The 27852-nt window shown below is 41.2% G+C and overlaps 1 protein-coding gene across 1 annotated transcript in view; it reads right to left on the reverse strand.

The window, feature by feature from the left end:
• The window catches only part of eepd1 (endonuclease/exonuclease/phosphatase family domain containing 1), a 50729-nt gene that overhangs the window by 19966 nt on the left and 2911 nt on the right, over nt 1-27852 (reverse strand). The window contains exon 2 of the mRNA XM_075449505.1: nt 12210-12261. Within this exon, the coding sequence (XP_075305620.1) occupies nt 12210-12261 (52 nt within the window). The remainder of the gene's footprint in view (nt 1-12209; nt 12262-27852) is intronic.

The following is a 27852-nucleotide window of genomic DNA, read 5'->3' on the forward strand; positions in this document are numbered from 1 at the left end:
ACTTGGAGACTAAGTACTGAGGAGGATGATTATATATAATTTCTCATATGAAATTATGTACATTTGGCATTACTGTTGTATTTATTCCCTGTTCCAACAGGTATCCTTTGAATGGTGTTACAGTGTTTGTTGTCCCCTCTTTTCTGTCCTCTCAAACCCCAGCTGGTGGAGGCGGATGGCCACCCTTCCTGAGTCTGGTTCTGCCAGAGGTTTCTTCCTGTTCAAAGGGAGTCGTTTCTCTCCACAGTCGCCTCAGGCAAGCTCAGGACGGGAAATTGGACTGAAGGGAAGTTTCGGTGCAATCCATTGGTTTCCTTATCTAGGAAATTGTTTTTTAAATGGCTCTGTATGTATGAATTGAACAAATTTTGAATGTAATTAACTGGATTTGATTGGATTGTGATTACAATGAATTGAACTACAATTGCCTTGAATAGGATTGTATAATTGAAGTGCCTTGAGATGACATTTGTTTTGATTTATTTTGTCAACAATTCTTGAACTCTGTTTGCTATGGTTGAAAAACTCACAAATCCTCCTAAACAGTCAAACCCAGACCTCCTCTCCACAGATAAATGCAACAAATTTGCCAACTTTTTTAGCCTATAAAAAAATCAAAACAATTAGACAAAACATTCACGTAACACAGACAAACAAGAAAACTAATCTGTGTCTAAAACCTAGATATAACTCTGACGTTATGTCACAATTTAATATTGTTGCTTTAAAAATCCTAGAGGAAACAGTTCGGCATCTGAAATCTGAAATCAACAACTTGTTCTCTGGACATAATACCATCCAACTTTTTAAAAACTGTTTTTACCTCAGTAGAAAGTGATCTCCTACAAATAGTTAACAGCTCACTGGCATCAGGCATTTTTCCCAAGTCACTAAAGACAGCTGCCATTAAGCCCCTCCTAAAGAAGAGAACTCTAGACGCCTCTATGATGAACAACTACAGACCTGTCTCTAATCTCTCTTTTATATCTAAGATTATTGAGAAAGTTGTATTTAACCAGCTCAACGACTTTCTGAATGAAAGTGGAAGTCTTGATAACTTTCAATCAGGCTTCAGACGTCATCACAGCACTGAAACAGCTCTGGTCAAAGTGTTAAAGAGCATTACAGTAATGGAGTCTACTGGAGATGAATGCATGGATGAGTTTCTCCTGGTCTTTTTGGGAGAGGAAACCTTTAATTCTGTTGATGTTTCTGAGGTGGTAAAAAGCTGCCTTGGTGACAGCTTTGATGTCGCTGCTGAAAGTCAGATCTGAGTCTATCAACACTCAGGTCACCAACTTGGTCAGTGATTGTAAGGTCCCTAGTCTCAAGATATTTACCAACGCTGACCCTCTTCTCTTTGCTACCAAACAGAATGATCTCAGTTTTGTCTTCATTTAATTGTAGAAAATTCTCTCTCATCCAGGTATTTCCTCCAGACACTGACACAGTCCGTCTGCTGGGCTGCAGTCGTCTGGTGACAGAGACACATAAAGTTGTGTATCGTCTGCATAACTGTGATAATTGATGTTAAAGTTCTGTAATATCTGACCCAAAGGGAGCATATACAAGTTAAACAGAAGAGGTCCAAGAATTGACCCCTGGGGGACTCCACAAGTCATGGCCACTCGCTCAGATTCATAGCTGCCAATTGTGACAAAATAACTCCGGCCTTCTAAGTAGGACCTGAACCAGTTAAGGACCGCTCCAGAAAGTCCAACCCAGGTTTCCAGCCTGTGCAACAGGATTCTGTGATCTACAGTATCAAACGCAGCGCTGAGGTCCAACAGAACCAGGACTGAAACATTACCAGAATCAGTATTCAACCTAATGTCGTTTAAACTGGACTTCCCAAAAAGAGCATTAAACATCTGCAGCTCATCCAGAACGCTGCTGCTGGAGTTTTAACCCGGACTAAGAGATCTGAACACATCACAGCAGTTTTAAAATCTTTACTCTGGCTTCCAGTCAGTCACAGAATAGATTTTAAAAGCCTGCTGATGGTTTACAAATCCCAGAACGGTTTAGGCCCAAAATACATCTGTGATATGTTCAGAGAATATAAAGCCAGCAGAGCTCTTAGATCCAAGGACTCAGGTCAGCTGGTCCAGTCCAGAGTCCAGACTAAACATGGAGAAGCAGCATTTAGCTGTTATGCTGCAAATAAGTGGAACAAACTGCCAGTGGAGATTAAACTTTCACCAAATGTAGACATTTTTAAATCCAGGTTAAAAACATTTCTTTTCTCATGTGTCTATGCATGAAATCTGCACAGTATCTTTGAACTTATCTAGATGGTTGCTTGTTTTTAAATTCATTTTATTTGTTTCTCTTTATATTCTTTTATGTATTTTTAATGCTTCTTCCAGTCCCTGCTGCAATGCTTTTATTTGATGTGAAGCACTTTGAATTGTTTTGTACATGAAATGTGCTATACAAATAAATTTGATTTGATTTTGATTTGATATAAAATAAAACTGAATTCAATTGAATTGTCTTCTTTCGATTTTTTGAAAACAATTGGATGAAAGTGACAAAATGTCATGTTTCAGCGTTATTTTTCACCATTTTGTAGACTTGATTGTCTGACTGGTAGAGTTGACAAATTTCTTTATGGCATCATGAAATAATAGATCTTTTAAAAATTTCTGACATCCACAAAGTAACAACATGGGACTAACAGCTACAATATAACTACCACTGAGGCCTTGTTACAAAGTCATCGCACATCACTACCACAGCTCTGTCAAACAACAGTAAGACACACAATACTACAGCCACAGTGAGCTGCTCTCTGCATTCACTCAGCCATCACAGAGGAAGTTACAGCATTAATGATAAAGCAATTTTAAACTGTCATGTGGTCAGAAACCCCCTCATAGTCATAATCACCATAGTCTATAGAGTGTGTGCATACAAGGATGAATTGATAACAATTATTACTAGGCCAAAACACCCTCATAATTCAGCCTGTGAGGACCAAACTGCAGGCACAGCACACAGTCAAGGTCCTGGCAGAAAGCCCAGGAATCACTTGGCAGAGTTTTACTGGCCAACGTGGACAAAACCAGGTACAGGACACAACACTGAAGCCCAGTCTCATTTCTTACCGCCAACAATGTAATTATCTGATAAAAGGATTTATGGGGATTTAGTAGAAACTAAACATGTCATTGTTGTACTTTGTTATTGAGATTTTGGGTCTCTCCCCTTTCTTTCATTCATTTGAAATGAATTAATTGGATTTGATTGGATTATGATTACATTGAATTGAACTCCAATTGGAGTTCTACAGCTATGTAGAGAATGATAAAAAAAATAGATGTTTCTGTTTTAGCTGTTTCAAACGTAACTTCTCCCTTAACTTATTGGCAGCTGTATGAATGTGTGTGAATGCATAGAAGAAGAAAGTACTGTGTAGGACTTTAAACTTATACGTGCTGTGTGAAAAAGTACAAGTACATTCAATTTACTATTTATAAAGCAGAAAGCCTGTTTGTCCTGTTGTTAAATTGATTATTATGCCTTGACAAAGGCTATTACAACAGTGATCTCTGACACATTTAACAGTATGAGAACTAATGACAATGAAACCTAACCACAGATGGAGGGTTCCCGAGAAACAAAACAGAGTTGGGGCTAAATGCAGTCTAAAAACAGTCTAAAACATTGAGAAATGTATCTCAAATGGACATTTCCCTAACTGACTGGGAGGAAAACATATCCATTCAACGTAGTTAAACAGCATTTTTAAGATGACATAAAACATGATGAATATTTTGTCAAAGCGATGCATGTGGCATAAGCCAGCTACTAGACCCAAGTCATTGTGGTCAGCTACTGTAAAGGCAACACCTGCTTCAGAGAACCAACAAAAGTAGACATCACAATGTACATCAGCATAATTAAGTAAAAATTAAAACTTTAATAACTTTTACTTCTGTGTCAAACCTCATAGTTTGATAGGGGTATAGCTTTTTCACATCATTGCTAGTAACAGCTAGGTGAGGCTAATTTCAAAGCTTTAAAACACACTGACTCCCCAAGAGTCAAAGTGAAGGTTTGTCAGAGAGTTTTTTTTTTTCAATAGATGGAAGAAAGTTCCTTAAGATGACTCTTTAGCCTTTTAGACGATAGTAAAACAAAGGCAATGGTATAATGTAAAGGTCAAACTTTGTAATTTATCTAACAGTTACAAAAGCCACTCAGTGGACATGCACTACCATGCCTGGATTTGAGATTGGGGCCCTGACCTAGAGTCAGTCCCGTGAGTGATAAGTATCTGCAACATCTGCTGGACACGCCTTGAAACATGGGTCCAAATGAGCACAACCCAAACAAGTGACATGGAAGCAATGTGGGCTTAGCAAGGTCCTAGGTATAGGAACAGGTATTGGCACTGGGTCAAATGCCAGCCAAAGGGCCTCAGTGTCAGGTTAGATCTGAAAGTATTGGACTTGAAGACGAGGTGCAGGACATGGCAGGACAACACAGTTGGGAATCGAACCATTGACCCTCCAATCAAAAGACAAACACTACCACCTGAGTGTCTCTGCTCTGGATTGGCTTTTAAGAACTAATTTTTGATCCAAACACGGAGTAAGTTTGAAATCCTTTTTTTAAAGAGGTCAAGACAACAGAGGGAAATGACATACGAACAGAGTAGAGCTGCTGCTCTGTCAGTTGGCTCAACTGTCAGAGCACCAAGTTTTGTTGCTGGGATAGGAACTTTATTCAAAAAGACTGCTCAATGAGGGTGACCATAGGTCAGGTGTTGAAGTGGTCATCCACCAATCAAAAGGTTGGGTGTTGATCCCCATACCCTCCAGGGGTCAATTGGTGACTCTAAATTGTCCCTAGGAGTGAGTGTCCAGAATGCCGGCTGGGGCCTCACTGCGTTCTCCCCATGTATGTGTGGGTTCTCTCTGGGTACTCCAGCTTCCTCCCACCGCCCAAAAACATGCATTTTATGTTAATTGGCGTCTTTAAATTGACCCTAGGAGTGAGTGTGAGCGTTTGGCTCTGTGTGACCCTGTGATGGACTGGCAACCTGTCCAGGGTGTACCCCGCCTCTCGCCCAATGACAGCTTGGATAGGCTGTAATGTACTTTTTCAGCCTAAAGATAAATCTTCTGAGTTTTGCAGAAAATATTTTCTGTCTGGCATTGTGTGAAGTAGAGAAACGGAGAGAAAAAAAAACTTTTTCATTCACACTGTGGGAAGAAGCACTGCAGGGGTAGAGGAAGAAAAGAAAGGGTGCTAATAACAAGGCAGAGGAGATGGAAAACAGGCAGAAAAAAGCTTCAATGTGGGCTTCCACTTGTTCAGAGGTAACTCGTGCTTTCACCACTTCCCCCTCTCAGTCCAAAATACACTGCTGCTAACCTATTTCTCTTTCCACTGAGCTCTCATTTCTCCTCCATGAATCCAACTGGCAGACAATACAGAAAGTGACATTACCAGCATGCAAGATGTAAGATACAAGATGTATGGAGGCAGAGCAGGAGCACACAATACTGATAAAGCTGGCCTTTTCAACTCTGAGATTTTATGCATTATGCCTAGGGATGGGAATTGATAAGATTTTTACGATTACAATTCCATTTTCGGTTCTGCTTAACGATTCGGTTCTTTGTCGGTTCCCTTATCGATTCTCATTTGGAGAAAAAGGACAACAAACCGGTCGATTAGCATCAACTTTGTTTAGTTTAGAAGTAACACGAGTCATGACCTCACAAACCCAACAACGGTGAGGTCCACATTGGTCTATCATGGCCTGGGTAATTGAACTCTTCCCTGCTCTGGTGAAAGGAGAAGCTGGAGGTAGACGTGAACTGGGGGTAGTACCACCAGCCTCTGGCTCTGAGCCAGTCAGGCTCTGTCTCTCATGATTTCATCTAAATGTAATGCCTGAGAAGGCATTCATTTAACCTTAACCGTTACTAACAGCAGGTTTTACAATGAGGCAAATGGTGCTAACATAATAGGCAGTGTTTGTTAGTTAGTTAGTTACCTGCAGTGTTAGCGGAGGACATGCTAACGTTGCTAACGTTGCTGGGTTCAGATTCACCAACGTTAATCATTCATTCATAGTTATTGCATGTTGGTAGTATTTCCTCCCTTTGGTGAAATATTCACTTTGCAAGTTGCCCTGTTGTCGTCTTTTTTAGGGATGTTTAACCAAACTTTCGAGCGTTTGTACCGCTTGGGCGCCATGTTTACTGTTGACTGCACTGGACTCGCCACGCAACGTTGTGTGGTGACATCATTCGTGCCCACTGGAATCGATAAGGGAATTGTTTGCAAAATCGCCAAACGATTCCAAGGAATTGAAACACTGGGAACCGGTTCTCAACAAGAACCGGTTTTCAATTCCCATCCCTAATTATGCCAGCATGTTTGCATTAAAGGAGTTGCCCTACATTTATCCTCAGTAAGAGGATGATCTGAGTGTACTGCATTCTTCAAATATGAGGGATTCTATTTGTTTGCTTATTGTTTGCTTACTACTGACTGTTCAACCATATTGAGAGACCAAAGTCCCAAAATTCCATGTCTTCAAGCTCAACTGCATCAGTATTTAAGGACAATGCATTTTTAAAATCTATGGTCTTCAAGTGAAATTGTGTAAAGTACTTAAAGCCTCGTTTCCACTGTCAGTACGGTTCGGGTCGGGTCGCTTTGGGGTCAGCTTTGCGTTCCCACTGTACACAGGGGACCCTCAGGGGTGGGCGGAGTGCGTGCCGAAGCGTAAATAGCAAATAACATCCATAATTTGGAACCACCTCCAAGCTTCTTCAGCTTAATGCCACACTGGCTTGCGGTCCGGTTGAAACCACTCTCTGACATTTTTGCGGCAATTGGCTGGAAAGCTTTTTGGTTTGGCACAGCGCCATCGAGCTCCCGCTGCACAGCCTCCTCACCAACACCGGAGAGTAGAGCCTGGAACCGGTCCTGTGTGCCAGGTACCCCAAGCAGAAGGGTTACAGACATGGTAACGGGTTCCATTGGGCCGGTACCGGTAATAAGCGAACCGTTCTGAACTGACCCGTACCGGACTGCATAGTGGAAACGGAGCTTAAGTTGTCTTTCCTGCAGCAGGTGGTCTCAGTTTGGAGAATCAGGCAGGAATTCTGACAGAGGATCCTCATTAAGATAGCAGTTACTCAGAGTAGGGTCACAGATGTCAATTTTCACCATCAAAAACAACTCAAACCAAAACATTTTATAGCGATTTGATTTGTTCTCCCGAGTCAAAATGACCCGGTCTGTTTTGACTGCTTATAAAGTATGAGGCATAAAATAATCAAATGTTTTTGTTTCACCCTTTTAGTGAACTTATTTCCAACATATTAACATCTATTTTACACTTATTTTCTGTAATATACTACATGTTGTGATATACCTAATTTACATAAAATTATACCTAATTTGTTTTAGTTAAAAAGAAGCAGAAATTCTAAATCATTTTCACTATGGTTATGATCAGAGGCACACAAGTAGATGGAATACCACAGTCTGGTATATGTCAAAGTTTAGTCAGGAACTGGAAAGCTCAATAGTGTGAACCCCTGCACCATTAAATGTGGCCAGGTCCAACTGACCCGGGAAGACCACAGATGTTATTTGAATAAAACAGACATAATTAAAAAAAAGAAAAAAAAAAGTCATGATTGTACTTGTAATTGTACTTGCAAAGAGCATAGTATGGAACCATCCATATAATTTTAAGGCAATTACATGGAAGTTTTGACAGATTAACTTTTGAAAACGGGTCAAACTGACCCGAAGACAAGAGGAGGGATGTTGCTGGATACATCCAACGGCCACCATGCGTGTCATCACATGTCACAACATGGACCTTGCTCGGTCGAGAAACAATTTGAAAAAAGAAAAGTGTTTAATGCAACAGTAATCAAGTGTATAATTCATTACATATAGCATTCACTTGTCTTGAACCACTATGACATTTTTCAGCTTTGAGTTGAGCTTTTAGATGGTGAGAATTCACACCTTTGTGGCACCGCTCCAACTCGCTTTTTTCCACTGAAAGAAGTCTTCCCTAATTCTCCACACTGACAGTGCACTGACTGCCGTCTATAGAAGCTTAGACATGTACCACTAATCCTACGTACTTCAGACAACCCCGCTTAAAAAAAAGATAATAAATAATAAAAACAAATAAATCCCCAAAAGAAGCAAGTATATTATCTGCATAATGTGTTAGTTAATGCAGTGGATTGGTGGGATTGATGCAAAAATAATACATACAAAAATAACAAAATAATCTCCCTTTGGGATGAATAAAATATTTCTTTAATTTAATTTACCAGGGCCTGCCTATCAGTTATCAGCAGTGGCTTGTCATTGTCAGCCATCTATGGCAAATATATGGTCTCTAATAGCTTCTCAGTGGTCTTAGTGCTGTTCTAGAATGCGCTGCTGAGGGTGGCAGCACGTTGGAGTAGCTCTGTACCTCACATTGAGATTTTTCTTTTTTTCTAAATTTCAGTCCTGTTATTTCTTGGAATAAATTGCATTTTTTGGACAACTGTTCCTTCCTGCCTTGGATGCTGTGCAGCTGGATTAATTTTTCCCAATACTTTTGTATATTTTGCTCTTTTGTTATGATGCATAACCATAGCAACAAGGTGGTTTACAACAGGGAGCAGCTGATTAACATTGGAAAAGCAGAAATAATTCGACAACTGAAGCCAGAAATCTCACTGGAATTGAAAAGGAGGCGTCGTGGATGCAGAGCAGGAGCAAAGAGGAGAGAAAGAAAGAAGAAGTTCAAACCATCTCTGCCATCCGTCATCATGGGCAATGTAAGATCATTAGCTAACAAGTTGGATGAACTTCTAGCCTTGACAAGGACTCAGCAAGAATATCGGGAATGTAGCATTATGTGTTTTACTGAGACATGGCTACAGGATCATATCCCCGACTCCAGCGTCTCTCTGCCGGGCTTCCTGACTGTACGAGCAGATCGAGATTTAAAGAGTAGCAGGAAAAGGAAAGGAGGTGGATTGGCCGTGCTTGTCAACAACAGATGGTGTCACCCAGGACATGTTACTGTGAAGAGTCGTCTCTGCAGTCCTGACATTGAACTATTGGCAGTAAGTTTTTGTCCATATTATTTGCCAAGAGAGTTCACCAGTGTTGTTTTGGTGGCTGTTTACATTCCACCCTCAGCTGTTGCCGACACTGCATGTGATGTCATCAGTTCCGTTGTTGCTAAGATACAGACACAACACCCCAATTCTTTTGTGGCAATATCTGGTGATTTTAATCATGCCTCACTCTCTGCTACACTGCCAACTTTTCAACAGTTTGTCAGCTGCTCTACCAGAGAAAACAAGACATTGGATTTGTTTTACACAAATGTCAAGGATTCATACATTTCCAAATCAAGACCTCCCCTGGGTAAATCAGATCACAACCTTGTTTTTCTCTGTTCAGCATATAAACCCCTTGTCCAGAGACTACCTGTCACAAAAAAGACTGTTAGAAAGTGGTCACATGAAGCTGAAGAAGCCTTACAGTGTTGTTTTGATGCAACCGATTGGATTTCTCTTTGTAAGCCACATGGAGAGGACATTAATGCCATGACTGAGTGTGTGACTGACTATATAAACTTCTGTGTGGACAACACCATCCCCACCAGAACAGTGAGATGCTTCCCTAATAACAAACCCTGGATCACCAGTGAGCTAAAGGAACTATTGAACAAGAAAAAAAGAGCCTTTAGGGAGCGAGACAGGGAGTTACTGAGGAGTATACAGAAGCAGCTCAAAGTCAAGATCAGAGAGAGCAAGGAGGTGTATAGAAAGAAGCTTGAGAGTAAACTGCAGAGGAACAATATCAGAGATGTGTGGTCAGGAATGAAGAAGATCACAGGCCTCAAGAAGAGGGAGGATCGGATGGATGGAAGTCTGGACAGAGCAAATGAGCTGAACACATTCTTCAACAGGTTCAGTTCAGGAACAAGCTCACCATCCTCCCCTCCTGTTCCCAGCCAAAGAGACATCCCACTCTCCTCTGACCCACAGCTTTCCTGTAACATCTCCACCTCCACCTCAGTCATGGATTCTTCTGCTTCCACTAGTTTGTCTTCAACCCAATCAGGAGATGCTGCTGTCCCCTTTGCCTCCCCCTCCCACTTTTCTGTTTCTAGAAGTCAGGTGAAGAGGCAGTTGGAGAGACTGAACCGGAACAAGGCTGCAGGTCCAGATGGTGTCAGCCCCCGAGTCCTGAAGGCCTGTGCAGAGCAGCTCTGTGGGATTCTGCAACACCTTTTCAACCTTAGCTTGACCCAAGAGAAGGTACCACTGTTGTGGAAGACATCCTGTCTGGTTCCGGTACCAAAGAAAACTCACCCTTCAGACATCAATGACTACAGACCTGTTGCCCTGACATCCCACATCATGAAGGTCCTGGAGAGACTCCTGTTGACCCACCTGTGTAAGCAAACCAGCACATATCAGGACCCCTGCAGTTTGCTCATCGCCATGGAGTTGGAGTTGAAGACGCTATCATACACCTGCTTCAACAAACCCACTGTCATCTGGACAAAGCAGGCAGCACTGTGAGGATCATGTTCTTTGATTTATCCAGTGCATTTAACACAATCCAGCCTGATCTGCTTCGTCTGAAACTCCAGAAGACTCAGGTGGAGGCCTCAACAATCACCTGGATTAATGACTACCTGACAAACAGACCAAAGTTTGTCAGACTGAAGAATTGTGTGTCTAACCAGGTGATCAGCAGCACAGGAGCACCACAGGGGACTGTACTCTCACCATTCCTTTTCACTCTGTACACTTCAGACTTCCAGTACAAGTCAGACTCCTGTCATCTACAGAAATATTCAGATGACTCTGCAGTTGTCGGGTGTATCAGAGATGGACAAGAAGCTGAGTACAGAGAGCTGGTGGACCGCTTTGTGGCATGGTGTGGGAACAATCATCTCATCTTGAATGTTAACAAAACAAAGGAGATGATTGTAGATTTCAGGAGAAACAGGGTCAGATCAAACCCTGTTTCCATCATGGGAGAAGAAGTGGAGCTGGTTGAGGAATATAAATACCTTGGTGTTCATGTGGACAACAGACTGGACTGGAGACACAACAGTGAAGCAATCTACAAGAAAGGACAGAGCAGACTGTACTTCTTGAGGAAGCTAAGGTCCTTCAAGGTTTGCAACAAGATGTTGCAGATCTTCTACAAGTCTGTTGCTGAGAGCGTCATTTCCTCTTGCGTCATCTGTTGGGGCAGCAGCATCAGAACCAGGGACCTAAAAAGACTCAACAACCTGATAAGGAAGGCTGGTTCTGTTCTGGGGACGACTGTGGAACCTCTGGAGACAATAATGCAAAGAAGGATTTTGCATAAAATCAAGAGAATTATGGACAACCCTGAACATCCTCTCCATGAGACTGTTATCGGAAAACAGAGTCTCTTCAGTCAAAGGCTTCTTCAGTTTGGATGCAAAACGGACCGCTACAGGAAATCTTTCCTGCCCACAGCCATCAGCATCTATAATAACTCCTTGATTTAATTGAGCTACATCAACATTTAATTTCCCTCTGGGATAAATAAAGTATTTTTGAATTGAATTGAATTGAATTGAATTTGAATTCTGTATAGTGATTGAAATGAAGATCTAAAGAGAATAAATGGCACTTTTAAAAGCAATTTCATTGTGGCTGATCAGCCCTAGCATTAGACTGTGCACAAAGTGTAAGTGTAAGCCAAAAAGAATAGTCAGGTCTGAGAGTCAACAACCATTCAGCTCAATAACATTTGTAAAGTTTACAAAAGTTGTAGAATTCAAATACAATAATATTACATTTAAAAGAAAACTGAATCAAATATGTATGTACATTATATACAATATTTTATACAAGGTAAGATTCCTAAAAGGTTCCCCAGTACTTCCCACCATCCACCTACAGCTGGTACTGATACATTTATAGAGTGAAAGTACAGAAGAGGACAGTTAAAACCAAAATGTGGGTCAGGAAATAAAAGACATTTACACATGTGAGACACACGCACACACGCAATAAATGAATAGGACATTTCTGAGTGTATTTCCCTGAGTGACGAGTAATTGTATTTACAGTATATTGCTGTAAATCAAAGCAACTATCAGCATCAGCAGTAGTTTCTCCCAGTCGATCAGTATGAGGTGGGCTTTACTCTACCTTATCAAGAGCTTCCCGCTCCAGGAGGTCCTGTACTGCCAATAACTTGATGCTGCAATCAGAGAGAGAAGAGATGAGTTTTACATTGACATTATGACTTTACGTGTACCATCATATCAACACCAGACACCTGAGATCCACAAGCTTTGCTTCAGAAATTGCTTTAAGGCACATATAAAGTCACCCATGGCTCACAGGCCCAGTTTTTTGGTTGATGTGACCGTTAGAAGGTGTAAAATCTACATACTTTTGTAAATGTTTATTGTTTCATCGGGCACACCAATGATGTACTATATTACATAGCACTAAGTATCAGGTAGTAAGTATTCAAACTGGATTCTCAATATCATAAACAACAAGTTTTCTCAGGCAAAGTGGCACAGTGCTGATAAAATCTGTCAAACTCTTACTGAGGCACTTTGGATCGTCGTTTTGAATCTTATGTGCAAACACTTTATTACACTGCCAAGGAGGGGCCTTTGCTTCCCAATAAACCTTTATCTATTTTTCAGAAAAAGAAAAAAAAAGCTAGACCAACAGTCAGCACAATAAAAAGCAGTATATATCTGAGAAGCACCAGCACCTTTCCTCTGCCTTCATCTGGCTGTGACGATGAGCTGCTGTACATTGTATTGCACAGCAGTTCAATGGTTTAAACCATAAATGGTCATCTAAGAGAAGCAGTGTCAACCAATCAGCTCTCAATAAATTCACAGGAAATCAACTGATTCTGCCTGACTGAGGTAATGGCTTTCCGTCAGGAGATTGCTGGTAAACGAAGGCAAATTGCTGACTTGGCTCAGAATAATAATATGTCAGTGATGACTATATATTGTTTGTAGTATTGTATTGTTAATACTGTGACTGACAGAATGATTGTGTTAGCTGCACACAGACACAGAAGTTGACCATTTGGTGTTCCAAAGTTTGGAAGAAGTGGCTCATAATCTGAACACGTCCGTATATCATTGTGGGACAGCCAGTGTTACAGAACCTGCGTCAACATTAAATGGCGACCTTCAGCTCAAAGCATCGGTGGTTGCTGGTAGCTAAGGCAGCTGTTAGGAAACTGTAAGAGGCCGCTGTCCTGGTCAATGCCATATTGTGCGTTTCACATCAAAACCCCAACGTTTGCATACTTTATTGCATTGTGGAGTGTGGTCAGACTGAGCAGACACATCTGTACTGTTGCAGGTCATCAGGAACAGTCGAGAACTGGGCGAGTGGAAGAAGCTCTCAACACCATCCCCTATTTTTACTTGAAGGCAAGCAAGAAATAAGTGTCATGATTGATGACCAACTAACCTTTAAATATCCTGTTGCGTCTGTTGCTCGATCATGCCGCTTTGCATTGCTAAACATAAGTAAGATCAGGCCATACCTAACCCAACACGCCACCCAGGTCCTGGTACAGGCTATGGTCATCTCCCGCCTTGACTACTGCAACGCTCTCCTAACTGGTCTCCTAACTGGTCTCCCAGCCTGTGCCGTGAAACCTCTGCAGATGGTCCAGTCTTCTATCAGCCGAAAAAAGCACACGTCACCCCTCTGTTCATTGAACTCCACTGGCTACCCTTAGCCGCCCGCATCAAATTCAAGTCACTGATGTTAGCCTACAGAGTCCTTAATGGAACGGCTCCCATCTACTTGAATGCTCTTCCAAAGGCTTATGTCACAACTCGGTCACTCCGGTCGTCACAGGATTGTCGTCTAGCAGTGCCTACACCACGCTTAAGACAATCCAGACTCTTTTCATGTGTCGTTCCACGATGGTGGAATGACCTACCGAGCGCTACCAGAACAGGAGCGTCCCTGAATATCTTCAAGAAACTCTTGAAGACCCAGCTCTTCAGAGAGCATCCCCTATTCTAGCACTTACCCTGTACTCCCCCCCCCCCCCCCCTCTCTACTGCACTTTATCTTTCTGCACTCTAGACTACACTGTCACCCCTGTCACCTCTGACAGAGTCTGACTAGTGGTTTCCTTCTATGTAGCTTATTGTTAGCTTTGATGTTAGCTGTAATTAGGGTTGCCAACCGTTCCTTGAAAAACGGAATCGTCCTGTATTTAGAAACAACAGCACCCATCCCATATTGAGCTGAAAAGGGACGCACTTTGTCCCGTATTACTGTGAGAGTCTAAAAATAGTCAGTATCATGCCAATGGAAATGAATAACGGGGCTTTAAATGAAAATGTACGGTAAACAAAACAGAGTTTGTCCAATTATAATGAGCTTGAAAGTCAATATTTAGTATGACCACCTTTATTCTTCAACAGAGTCTGAACCCACTTAAACAAGCTTTCTTGTCATTTCTTTCAGTAGTCTTTTCAAGGCTTCTTGAAGGACATTCCAAAGCGCTTCTATGGAAATTTTGTTCCGTTCTCTGTCAAGATGATTCCACACTAAGCAGGGACAGTGGTTGAATTGGGAAGATGTAGAGAAGAAAAAGCTTAGTTGAAAAGAGCCGTGGAATATGGAGGAAAGGAGTATTAGATTTTTGATAGGGGCAACATATGATGTATTGCCAACTCCCCAGAACCTAGAACTCTGGGTAAATGGAGACCCGTTATGTTCGTTATGTTCAGGTACTGCAACTCTAGGGCATATTTTGTCAGGTGTAAGGTTAGTCTGTCACAAGGCAACATAGCCATTTATTAAGAAGCTTAGTTGCAGGTATTCAAGATAAACGAAGGCAGGTAAACCTAGGAGGGTCTAAGGTGAAGAGAGTGGCAATTCAGTTTGTTCGAGAGGGGGAGAAAGTTAATAAGACAATAAGAAGGCAAGGCAGTTCAGAGGATGCTTGTGATTGGGAGTTGAAGGTAGATTTAGAAGGAAAGCTTGTTGTTCCCCAGGAAATAGCCTCTACAAATCTAAGGCCTGGTATAGTCGTGGTCTTGAAAAAGAATGAGCGTTTATTTCATAGAGCCGACTGTTCCTTGTAAATCACATTTTCTTTTGTAGCACAGTTTCTTGTGTTTCTTTGAATTTCTCCCTGTTCTTTCTTCTTGACATGGCTTCTTAAAATCCACCATGGAGACCATTTCTGATTAGGCCTCAATGAACAGTTGATGGATCAACTGGAGGTCCATATGCATCTCTCAGTTGCTGGGTCAGGATTTGTCTTTAGAACGTCACTTTTCAGCTACTTTTGTCCTCCACTTGTCTAGTTTCCTCACAGTTTTTGAGGACATACTGCACACCATGCTGTACATGCCAACTTTTGACTAATACCGCTTTGGGAATTGCTTTGTTAGTGCAAAAATATTGGTCCATGCGGTTATGTTTAGACAAAGGTCAATACTAAAATTTTGTATATAAATAGACATTCATTTGCAGCGGCATTATTACCAGTTTCACCGCCTTTGCAAACTCCTAGGACAGACAACTTATTCCATAGCACTGTTGCAGACAGGCACACAGCCTTTTCACTCACGAGCAGCTGAACATAGGGACGCAGCACAGAGCTTTTGCTGTTACCAGCATAAAACTAACTAAGGGCTTCAAATCTTTGTTATGTAATCATTTTTAGAGACAGTCTGACAGTACTTCACAGTGGCTGGCACACAAGAGAAACATTGAAATATATCCCAAAGTTTTTTATTTAATTGTTGTCATACTCGTTATAAAAAAATATTATTCAAATCTGATCTGATTAAATCACTTATGGTTCCTTTGATCACTCTACCATTCCTTGGATAACTGTTCCAATTCTAGAGCTCATACATGCTAAGAAGTCTTGTAGATTGTTCAGATGCAACTTTACAAACCTACGCTGTGCTGCCATGTTTCTGTTCCAGAGAAGAGTTTTTTCTCCTGCAACACTTCTACACTAGCCATCCTTGTTCAGTCTTTTTCTAATTGTGATGCTGTGAACTTTAACATGCCAACTGAGGCCCTAAGATGGAACTCTTGCGTTTCTTTACGTTTCTCTGACCATTGCACAGTCTGACCTTGGTGCTAACTTGCTGGGACATTCACTCCTGGAAATATTGGCAACTGTCTTTTTCCAAACACTGCTTCTGCGTTTTGGCGTAGGTTTTGGTCATGACATGTATTATTGTTTGTCTGAGGTTGTATTTACCTCTTTCTAAGATCTTGTAGGGACCAAATATTTTTTTTTGTATTATGTTCTGAAACCTTATAATTTAAAGATGGTCTACCTGCTTTTTCACATGACTGTAACAAAACTTACCATCATCATCAATAATCCCCATTTTAATTATACTGAAAATCAAATCAGTATAAATCCCCCTGCACAGCCATTGTGCTCACCCAGGACTGCTGAAAAGCTTCAGTATTGTGTAACTTCACAGATTATGTTATCAGAGCAAACAGGCCTGGATTTCCACAGACAATAACCCCATCCTCCCCTGTGGCTCTGATCAGTCTATGACCCTGCTGCACTCCTGCTGGTTAAGATCTTCCCATTACCACTGGCATGGAAACAAATCCAGCACACCCTGAGCTGACCTGGGAGCAATTTCATTGAGTCCATGATCCAGTTAGTGCTTTAGTTGTACCTTCATACTTTCAGAGCAATAACTGTCAACAGAATACAGAAATACTTGAGTAAATTTAACATGAGCACAAAATGTACATACACACACAAAATAAAGAAATAAATTAATAAAAATGGTTGCATAGCAACTCAGGCAACAAGTCTACAGCTTCATTGCCACGGTAACAAAAGAGACCATTGTTAATGTCAAGCAAGGCCACATATCTAGTGGTGCTATGCAGACATAAACACAGTGCAATAAGGAAAAAGAAAAGCTCTGCTTCAACATTCGACAGATTAAAGTTAATCCGAGGTCAAACGGAAGGCTGAGGAGATGGAGATCAGAGGAGATGAGCAGCAGCAGTGGAGATAAACTTAACTATTAATAACACCTATTCTCATTTTCTAGCCCTGAATGAGAAGAGGAACTCCAAGCCGCCTTTCTGCACAATATGCATTCAGAAACCACACTGTCTGATGAGGTGCTGGCAGTGTTAATAATCCCAGTACATTTCACAGCACGCATCACTGTTATGTTGAGAGGTTTCCTGTTTTAACCTTCAGCTTGATAAAAAAAGAATATCCCCATTTTGTAGATCCTCGAGGATCTGAAACACTGTGAAAAATTTCAGGATTTAAGGAGATACCACACACACAGACAGACAGACAAAACACCTTGAAATTAGTTGCAAAGAAGTTGTAACCAAACACATTTGCATTTATTTAATAATTATTTTCACAATTTTCATAGGATGATGACTTCAATTCCATTTATAAGATCCAGTAGAGATGTCTAAAACACCTGAAATTGGTGACTGAACTGCAACTAGAATTCTTTTGCTGGAACTCTCGAGTACTCACACTTTGTAACAAAGCCCAAAAGAGCATCCTGGAAAATGGAAAAATTTGCCTCTTTAGGATCCTTGCTGATGTGTTTCCTCTTGAGTTCTCCAGACTAGCAAACTTCTAAAACTTCTGCCTTTACGAAGGTGCTCACACTTGCTGCATTTGATTAGCAGCACCTGGCTGCTTTTTTCCAAATAGATAATGACATGATATGATATGTCATGAGGTGTTGTTCATTTAAGGTGATATTTACCATATTTTCAAGACCTGGCAAAGACCAGATAATCTTTTCTCATATCGAGACAAAAAACTTCAAAATTCAAAGAGGGTGTGCTTTGTTTTATGACACTGATATTACAAATAACAATTATTGTTGATACATGAAACTGTTATTATACTTTGACCATAAACTATATTTGAGACTAAAATCTATCTTTGACTTTTGAGCTTGTTGTCGGTTTTGAACCCTGAAATAAAAGTAGTTTTTCCATGAATCAAATTCCCTATCACTGCTAGCCCTAGTTTTACCCCAGTAATGTTAACATTCCTGTATGGCCAGACAGATTTCACTTGGCAATTTTTTTTTCTCTCATGGTTATGGATGGCTGGGATTTTTGTCATTTCTTGACATTAACAGACAACAGATTTCCACAGTAATATTATCTAACATGGCTAAAAAAATTAGTCTGCTGGCTGTTAAAGGCAACCAAGAAAGTCTGGGAGGCTCAAATGTTTTTTAAGTTTTATCCCATCACACTTTGGCAAGTAAAAACCCATTAATACATATGCTTAAAATTTATACATCTAGTTCACTTAGAAATATTACATCCAGCATGATCGCAAGCTATATCACAGTTAGTCATATTGTCATGCTAGTACTTGGCATCTATTTTCTGTTTGCCTCATCAATAGGTCAGAAAAACATCAATAGCTTTAACCATAAGGTTATTTTTTATTAAGGCCATGTAGTTTTGAATGACAAAGACTAATTTAGATAAAAATGTGACTGTGATGATTCCATTGGTTACTAATGCTCAAAACTAAATATGCAACTAACAAACTTGAGATTTGTCTTTTTGTCACGTTGAAATGTGAATAACATAGGAACCATGTTCTTCAAGTAGTGGTGCAACGGATCATCATTGATCCGTGATCCGTTCGGATCAATTATTTCGGTTCGGCACACACATGATCCGCGGATTGCTTTATGAAAAAAAAAAATTGTGCGCATGTTCAGTCCTCACACAGCCGTTACCATTCCTGCTAGTTTCCAGGGACAGAGCTACTTTCCACGCTCTGGGTAAAAGTCTGCAACAGTTCCCTCTTCAATAAGCAAACAGTCCTATGGCTCGTTTGTGATTTATTGTCCTCAGCGTAAAACATGTAGAACAGTGGGCATGGAAAATAAAAGTAGGCTAGACTTCGGTGCAGACTTTGCAGCAACATCACCCCGGTGTTTCACTGACAGGAGTGAAACCGAAAGCGGGTGAACAACCGCTCATCACCGCGGCATTTAGGCAGCCCCTTCCTTCACAATCTGACAGGGCTAAAGCGATCACAAACGCTATCGGTGTGTTTTTATGCTGCACTTTAAGTTGTTTTTCTTTGATTATGTTGAAAAGAAGATGTTAATTGTGCACTTTAAGTTGATTTTATATATTTCAATTTAATAATTTAAAAGTGTTAATAAACAAAAAGACAAAACATGTTTATTTGTCTTTTTTTTTTTTTTTTTTTTTGCTGATCCGAAAAATGATCCGATCCGTGACTCTGATCCGAGGAACGATCCGAACCGTGAGATTTTTGATCCGTTGCACCCCTATCTTCAAGCGGGAATTTTTTACGTCAAAATCTCCATAAGATCCTATTAAAGTCTGCTTTAATCCAAAGCAGCAAGTAAGCAATTACTCTGAGCCTTTCAAAGAAAACACAAGTTATTGGATGTCATTAACTGTCCAGCTGCGGTGATCTGTAAAAGAGTTTCTTTAAGAACACTGATCATTGTAAGTCAGTTGCCCCTTAATGTTAAAGTTCTTGTGCAGAAGTGCACATTAGCTTTGTTTGGCAGGAAAAAAAAGTGGCTGGGAGCACTTTTTATTGGCCCGAGTGACTGTCGGCTGGCAGAGCTTGCTGGGTAATGCACCCAACTCATCACTGACAATGAAATGCTGCGCCAATGGAAATTTCCACATGAGCACCCAACACTCAATATCAGCAGCAACCCGTCCTCCTGACTTTAACAACTAGCTGGCCATAACCTCTCCAGATTCTCATGAACATCAGTGATTTCCAAGCAGTGAGATCACTGAAAATGTTGATGCACACTCTGTGGGTTTTTGATAGCCCAGTAAGTCTGTGAAAGGATTAAAGAAATGAGTGTTGTTGCTATCAAATGCTGTGCCTGCCTATCTCAAAATCTAGGCCCTCCGTCTCCAACGCAGATATTAGACGCGTCGTCTCAGCTACAGCAGACTTGTGTTTGCAGTAATCAACAGGCAGGTCTGCTTCTCCATGCATATCAGCATAGATGTACACAATCTGGCATGTACCAAGGCTGGAAATGGCAAATCATGTACTGGTAATTACTGAAAACAAATCATGACATTTTTAACAAATACCTGCTAAGATTAAGCACTAAATAAATAAATAATAATAGTTACAGGAGAATATCAATATTAATCTCATGTGTTTTCAGCTTAGTCACAACATAGTTAGGACACTTGATTAAAATCACATTTTAATCATTTATGAAGTATGCATTAAAATAAAACACTTAACTGTGCAAAAGAACAAGAGAACAGTATGTGCCTTGTACAAATGTTATTGGCATGCTATCTTTTGTTTTTGCAGCTGCACCTACACTCCCGTCTTTTATGGCTTTATGATTCACAAACCAACAGCTTTTTATTTCTGAAAGTCCTGATCAGCACTGACTGGTATCACAGAAGCCTTACTGCAAAATCTCCATGATGTAGTTTGTATGACTTCACAGTCAGTAAAAATATTTTTAGGATTCAAGTTCTTTGGGAATTTAGCAGCTTCTGAGTCCATCAATGAATGACAGTGGCTTTAGCCCTAGTTAGGACTCATATTGACACACATTTGTACTGTTACTGTAATGAACAAGCTATGGACATATTTAATTGGTATTCAGGTTTTCATTTTGGGCTTAGAATATATATATATACACACACACATACGCTTAAAGGGATATGCCACCCCCAGGCCAAATTAAGTGTATCCCCGCATTCCCGAAACATAAATAAGTGTGTGGGAGCGTTTTCCTGGTGACCCAGGCATTGTCCGAATCTCACAGCACTGACCACTGCTTGGTTGCGCATAATACATACATGCTAGCGTCGCCAGTCGAAATATTTCGCCCAACGTGAATTAATTTACTTGATTTACCTTCTAATTACTGTGTGAGTGGTGTACTTTCACATCGAGTGCAAATGACTGTGTAAATCTACACGGAAGGCTTTGTTTGCTCATGTCGGTTTGTCCCCACGTCCCCACCCCCGACTTCCTCAAACAAACCAGCGTGAAGCAGCCAGGGGGGGGGGATTCCCAATGACGTAGCGGGGAGTGTGCTTCGGCTGTGTTTTCCGCACTGGAAACTAGTTCCCAAACCGACATGAGCAAACCAAGCCTTCCGTGCAGATTTACACAGTCATTTGCACTCGATGTGAAAGTACACCACTCACACAGTAATTAGAAGGTAAATCAAGTAAATTAATTCACGTTGGGCGAAATATTTTGATTGGCGACGCTGGCGACGCTAGCATGTATGTATTACACGCAACCAAGCAGTGGTCAGTGCTGTGAGATTCGGACAATGCCTGGGTCGCCAGGAAAACGCTCCCACACACTTATTTATGTCTCGGGAATGCGGGGATACACTTAATTTGGCCTGGGGGTGGCATATCCCTTTAAGACAATCCAGTTACAAACACTGTCACCTGTGACAGAGTCTGACTAGTGGTTTCCTTCCATGTAGGTTATTGTTAGCTTGATGTTATCTGTAATGTTATATCCTCATTTGTAAGTTGCCTTGGATAAAAGCGTCTGCTAAATTCATAAACATAAATATTATCCAGCATCACCCCCAGGTATTTGCAGGTCTGAACAGTCTCTATCTCCCCTCTATCAATGCAGACTGACTGGTATGGAGTTTTAGATCTCCTGAAGTCCACCACCAGCGCTTTGGTCTTGGTAGTGTTCAAGAGCAGACAGTTATTTTTGGTCCAGCCATTGTAGGACACCACAAGGTCCCTGTACTCCCTCTCCTGTCCAGTTGTACCTGAAGTCCGATGTGTACAGGGTGAAAAGAAAAGGAGCCAAAATAGTACCCTGCGGAGCCCCAGTACTGCATTCCAGTGTTCCAGAAAAACATCTCCCATCCTGACATACTGTGGTCTGACTGTCAGATAGTCGATAATCGACCATGTCAGGGAGGGGGCCACACCCAATGGCTGATTCGATGAAGCAATTTCTGCATCTTTCAAGCACCATGCCCGAATAGAACCCGGTCACCTGCCATTTTCCCAGGGGGAGACAGGAAGATAACCCAGTCACACTAGTTACCAGTTTCACTTTAAACATACTCATTTAGTGATACAAAATTACGGTAGACACTGTGGCCCTCATTTATCAAGCCGTCGTAGAAAGCATCGTTGATATGAGCGGAGAACTCGTCGTACGCAGAGGCTCAAGTGAGATTTACAGAACATGCGTACCACACCAATCCCATCGTAAGACCGAGCGGCTGTTGATAAATCCGGCGGCTGAAATCCATCGTAATGATCCTAACCACGCCTTCTAAAAAAGGCTGCACCTCTAGAATTTGCGACATGGATAGACGAAAGGCGGCAAAGAAACGCTGTCAACGCTGTTGACAGCTGGGACGGCTGTCAACAGCGGGGGGGGGGGGGGGGAGCTCCGATCCAGGTTTGGATTTGAGTGCCTTGGAGGAGAGGGTGGCTGGCCTGATCGGAGCTACGTCTTTTTTCCTTGAATAACAGAATGCTTACCAAAAGTCAGAATCGCTGAATAAGTTCCTCTCTCCTCCTGAGCGCTCTTGGCTGTGCAGGCTGGTGGTAGGGATCTCTGGGTACGGGGTCCTCTGGATGTACATCTGGAAATGGCACTCCCTTTTTTTGGGCAATGTATGGAGAACCCCGCATGCAATAATAATATTGCATACCTTTTCGGGCTATATAGAAGGGTTCCCCCCGCAGCCGAGAGACAGATCCACCTGCCCTTTAGGAGCCCTAACCTCTCCACAGTGGCACGCGTGCGCGTATGCGTTCGGTGTGAGGGTGCGCGGTTGAATAATGAGCCATCACTCTTCCAATTACGGAGTTGTACTTGTTTAATTTATTTAATTTGCGTTTATGTTTATATTTATGTTGAAGTCAAATAAAACATGGGCCTTCTTTGAAGTGATAAGTCTGTAATTTTAACCAAGGGATTTGTTGCGACTCATGAGGCACGCACTAGTGACGCTGCTGTTTATGTATGCGTATGTATGCGTATAGCCTACACGGCCTCAGACCTGTCGTGGCGATTTCATCTTTCCTGCGCTCACGATGGATTTGATAAATGCCAACCTTTGCGCAGAAAAGAACGTACACACGACCTACGCACGTTTTTCGTCTTACGCAAGTTTGATAAATGAGGGCCTGTGTGTTTTTCAACAAAACAGTTCTATTTAGTTCAATTTCCACTTCTGTAGAAGAAATTGTCTCCATTATCCATGGAAAGCCTGTTGAGCTTGTGGAGGAGTACAAATATATAAGTATTATCTTTGACAGTCTGTTGAAATTCTCCACCAACACGGAGGAGATCCTTAGAAAATGTCACCAGTGGCAGTATCTCCTTAGGAAGCTCAACTCCTTTGGAGTAATTAAGATCGTTCTCCGGACATTTTACTACTCCTTCATCGAGAGCATCATCACCTTCTCCATAACATGACTTTTATTTGCACATAGTCAGTGGGTCGACATGATGAGATTAATTTCATTATAGCTATTGTTGGATTATGCTCCTTATTTGAGCAAGGGCAATTATCCAAGTATATATGGCGGTGAGTAAATGGAATCATAGGCACAAAGCATGTCATACCCCAGTACGATAGGTGGCGCTGTATCCATTTCAACTACTGCTAATAGAGCCACTTTCTGTTGACCTCTTCACCAACAACAACAACAACAAACTCAGGCATTGTAGAAAGATGGAGAACGCAGAGCAAGATGAAGCTACGTCCCTCTACATTTGGTCTGTGATGAGTTGCTTGTTGCACAAACGATGCCCAACGGATCATTCTCCATCGCGTTGTTTGTTTCTTTCCGACGGCGACAACAACAGGAATATCGTCTCCTTTGACTTCCAAGTCACGACCCCGGGAAAAAGTCTCGAGCATGCGCAGAACGCAAAGTCCAATTCACCACGTGCTTCAGCGTCTACAAGCAGGTTTAGTGTGACTTTCAACCGCGTTATCTCGGGGTCTTAATCCGACTGTGAGTAACCCGATCTGGTCCAATTTTTAGTCAAACTAAAGTGTATACGTGCACTTCATAACTCAGTCATCTTGGAACTTAACCATTAATCCGATTCCGTCAGTGCCATATAACCCCACTGACGGACTTACCTACCTTATTGCCCATTTGCACCTTGTTATTGCACATTCCTTACTACTTATTTTATCTTAATTATTCTTATTTTATTTGATGTTGAATGTCTTGTGTTGTATGTCTGCTCTATGATCACTAATAGAGCGATGGCAGCAGGTATAGTAGAACTGTGTATAGTTCAACATGCTGAGGACACAAAAGTGAAACTATTCCAGATACACTTCATGAACCAAATACAAAGCTCAATTCTTTTTTGCTACATTCATACGAATAAACTTGTTCTAAATAAGACTATATTGTTGACGAGTCCATACTGAGACTAAACATAGCTCAAGTTGAATGTATTTTTCACTGAATATGACCATATTTTGGTAAAGGTCAGAAAATGCTGTCTCCATGACAGTTTCTTAATTTGAGTTAATGCTGGAATATTGCCATGCATGTGAACGTACCTCTTAACTTGTCAAAATACCCCACAATGAGTTTAAATCGAAAATCATAAATGTTATTTTTTGCTGCGATCATGTCTTAGAGAGAGTTCCAGCGATTAACAAAGGATAGCCACTGTACTGATTGTAGAGATGCTAGTTGTCAAATCACCAAAAGTGTGTCTTATCTAATTTGGTACTAGTGAGCATTTGACTTTGAGGGGCTGCAATTTAACAGTCCAATGACATTTTCAATAAAGATACTTCATGATGAAATGTACATGTAACATCAACTGGTTCCACTAAGGGGTCCCTTAAACTATTCTTTTCTTTTAAATAAAAAAAAAATTAAAAAAATCTATCATTGAAATTGATAAAAGAAAGCGTAAAACAACTTGCACCTCCTTTAAACCCACAGAACAAACACACAGAAGGCCTGTATCCCCTGCTACCAGTCTTCAAGCTGAGCCAAGATGCCGTTTCATTTCTAAAATACATTTTTATTTTTTTCATCCATTATTAGGGAGACATACATTTTTGGGGTATAATACAAGTCTGTAAACTACAAACTCTGTCCCAGCCTGGTTCATCCACAATTATGCTTACTTGACAAAAGCAGTAATGGTGAGCCCAACGCTCTTTGCCCCAATCGTTTCCTCTTTACCGTTCTCCAACTCAATTCTATCTTAATTCTTGACTTTCTGTGTGCTAGAGAACATCAGTTGAAGGTGGGATGTAAGAACAGGGATGTTTTTCTCTCTTGCCGCCCTTCATTAAGAATCAAGTAGAGGGGTACATTAGGTACTGTACATTCTGCCCAGCTGCGCGACAAGTTGTTATGTTAATGTTTTGAAAATGAATGTAAATTAATTCCAGAGGGAATTCAACAGCAGTATAGCTAAGCCCACATTTGTTCCAAGTTAGCTGAGTCCCTGTCAGTTCACATCTACTACTCGATCCATCTTAAACTAGCTACCAGGATCTAATGGTGGCTTTTTTTCACTTGCCCAGGATGTGAAAATGACTAACATCCAACTGATTACTTACATCAGCAGGCCTGGCAGACTTTGGTGGCTGAGTCAGTTTACAGTCCGACCTTTGGAAAGCGTGAGTTCATTGAACTCTAGTAGCTCTCTGCTTTTGCCTGAAGGAAATCCAGGAAGTGTGTAAAGCCTGCCTTGATCTTGTGATTGCTCACAGAGGAGAGCCCAAGTACTGTGCAAATACACTGTAGGCTACTGCAGAGCTTGATGACGAGCTGATCATTTGAAACAGGTGTGTTGGAGCAGGAAACCTCTAAAACATGCAGGGCAGTGGTCCCAGAGGACCAGGATTGAAAAACACTGCCCTACAGGATCCTTCTCTTCATGCTGCTGACAGTTCCAAATGAGGGAGATAGTATAAAAAGTGGAGGAAATTTTATAACAAGGTGATCGTCTTGGATTTAGGAAGAAAGGAGAGGAAGATGTTGATTTGTCATGCAATGCAGACCTCCCACAGTTTACAATGGGAGTAGCAGATATTCATACATTGTTGGCAAGACTGAACCCAGCTAGAGGGCCCTGTATGCTTCAAACAAAGTGCTTGTTGGATCAAAAGTATCTTAAATCATCATGTTGAATAAGAAATCATGGTTACATACAAAAGTGTTCCACTGAAACTACAACAACATCACAAAAGCATATCAAAGATGTGTTATATAAGACAGAACAGGTATACAGTGTGATGCTGAAAGGAAATGCTCTTTTTAGAACAAACACCACAGAGAATTCCAACCTCCTGCATTCAGCATTTTAAACACTAGGCGTCACTGTTCAGTGTAAGACCCCTCAACACTGAGGCAATGGAAGCAGTCGTACAGGAAGTAGATTATGTATACACAAATAGTGCTGGGCGGTATACCGGTTCACACCGAATACCGGTTTATAATTTCATTGTGATATGAATTTTTAATATACCGCCATACCGGTGTATTTGATTACACAACGGGGGGAACGCTGTGTCGCGCGACATTGTTTGAGACGGGACCCTTTTCAGTGTTGCGCTTCTAAACACGCATGTTTACTGTCTATTTTTAACGCTATTTAAAAAATACTCGTATTCGTTAAGCTGCATTTCCTTTCCCTGCTCTCCCTCCGTCTCTGTCAGTCACGCGTCTCTCTCACATAGCCTACACACACACACACACAGCCACACAGCCCCTCCCCTCCGTGCACACCGCGTGTGTCTCCATCAGCGATCTCATGCCTGGAGGCGTGGAAGCTTGCTAGCTTCAGCGTCGCGTTAGATTAGCTCAACCGAAAGAAGACGGCTGGCGAAATTCACAAAAGGTTGGCATCACGTGCAACTTTAGAAAATCACACATTAAAAAGTCCTATAAAAATATTTTATATTTTTAATACAATGTTGTCCCGTCCCGACCCGACCCATAGCAAACAAGCGATTACGCTTTCTTTATAAAGTTAACTAGTCGCAAGTTTGCCGCAAAAAAAAATAAAATAAATGTAGTTGGCTTGTTGAGGTCTAAACACTAGCAGCTGTGAATCAAATAAAGTAGGTTTTTTAAACTCTTACACTGAATGTTTGCTGCTTCAATCCAGATGAGTATTGAAAAATATTTTCCGCGATTGAAAAAGAGACGTGCGTGTTGATGATGAGGACCAGCCTGAACCGGAGGTATCAGTCTGCAACAGAGCTGAACAGTCCGACCAGTGTAATTAGCTATGTTATTAATTTGTTTACAATGAAGATGTGAATATTAATACAATAAAGTTCTGTGTGACCAATTATTAACGAATATTTTAATTTTTAATTCTGTTCTCAATCTGTAGAAAATGCTGTGAACACCTAATTATGCATGAAAACAAAAAATACCGTGCTATACCGTGAAACCGTGAAAAAATACCGTGATATGTATTTTTGGTCATACCGCTCAGCACTATACACAAATGTAACAACCCAATTTATATTTTTCAATTTCGTTTTTAAAAAGTATTGATGTTCTTGTAATTATTCTACTAGTTCCGTCTTCTTGAGTTTTGATGGATCAACAGATGCCTGTGGAAACTAACCCGTTTTCACACACAATTCCTTGCAGCTTTTCCTGTTGTTCAAATCCACCTCTTACAAAGCGACAGATCCCAAAAATTGGGAAGTGTTCAACTGGCCAGAGTAAAGGGGGCCAGCATGGTTGCTGCTCGCGCGAGTGGTGTTGATTCAATTCAATTCATTTTTAT

Source organism: Odontesthes bonariensis, chromosome 18, assembly GCF_027942865.1.
Source record: "Odontesthes bonariensis isolate fOdoBon6 chromosome 18, fOdoBon6.hap1, whole genome shotgun sequence".
NCBI classification, from domain to species: domain Eukaryota; kingdom Metazoa; phylum Chordata; class Actinopteri; order Atheriniformes; family Atherinopsidae; genus Odontesthes; species Odontesthes bonariensis.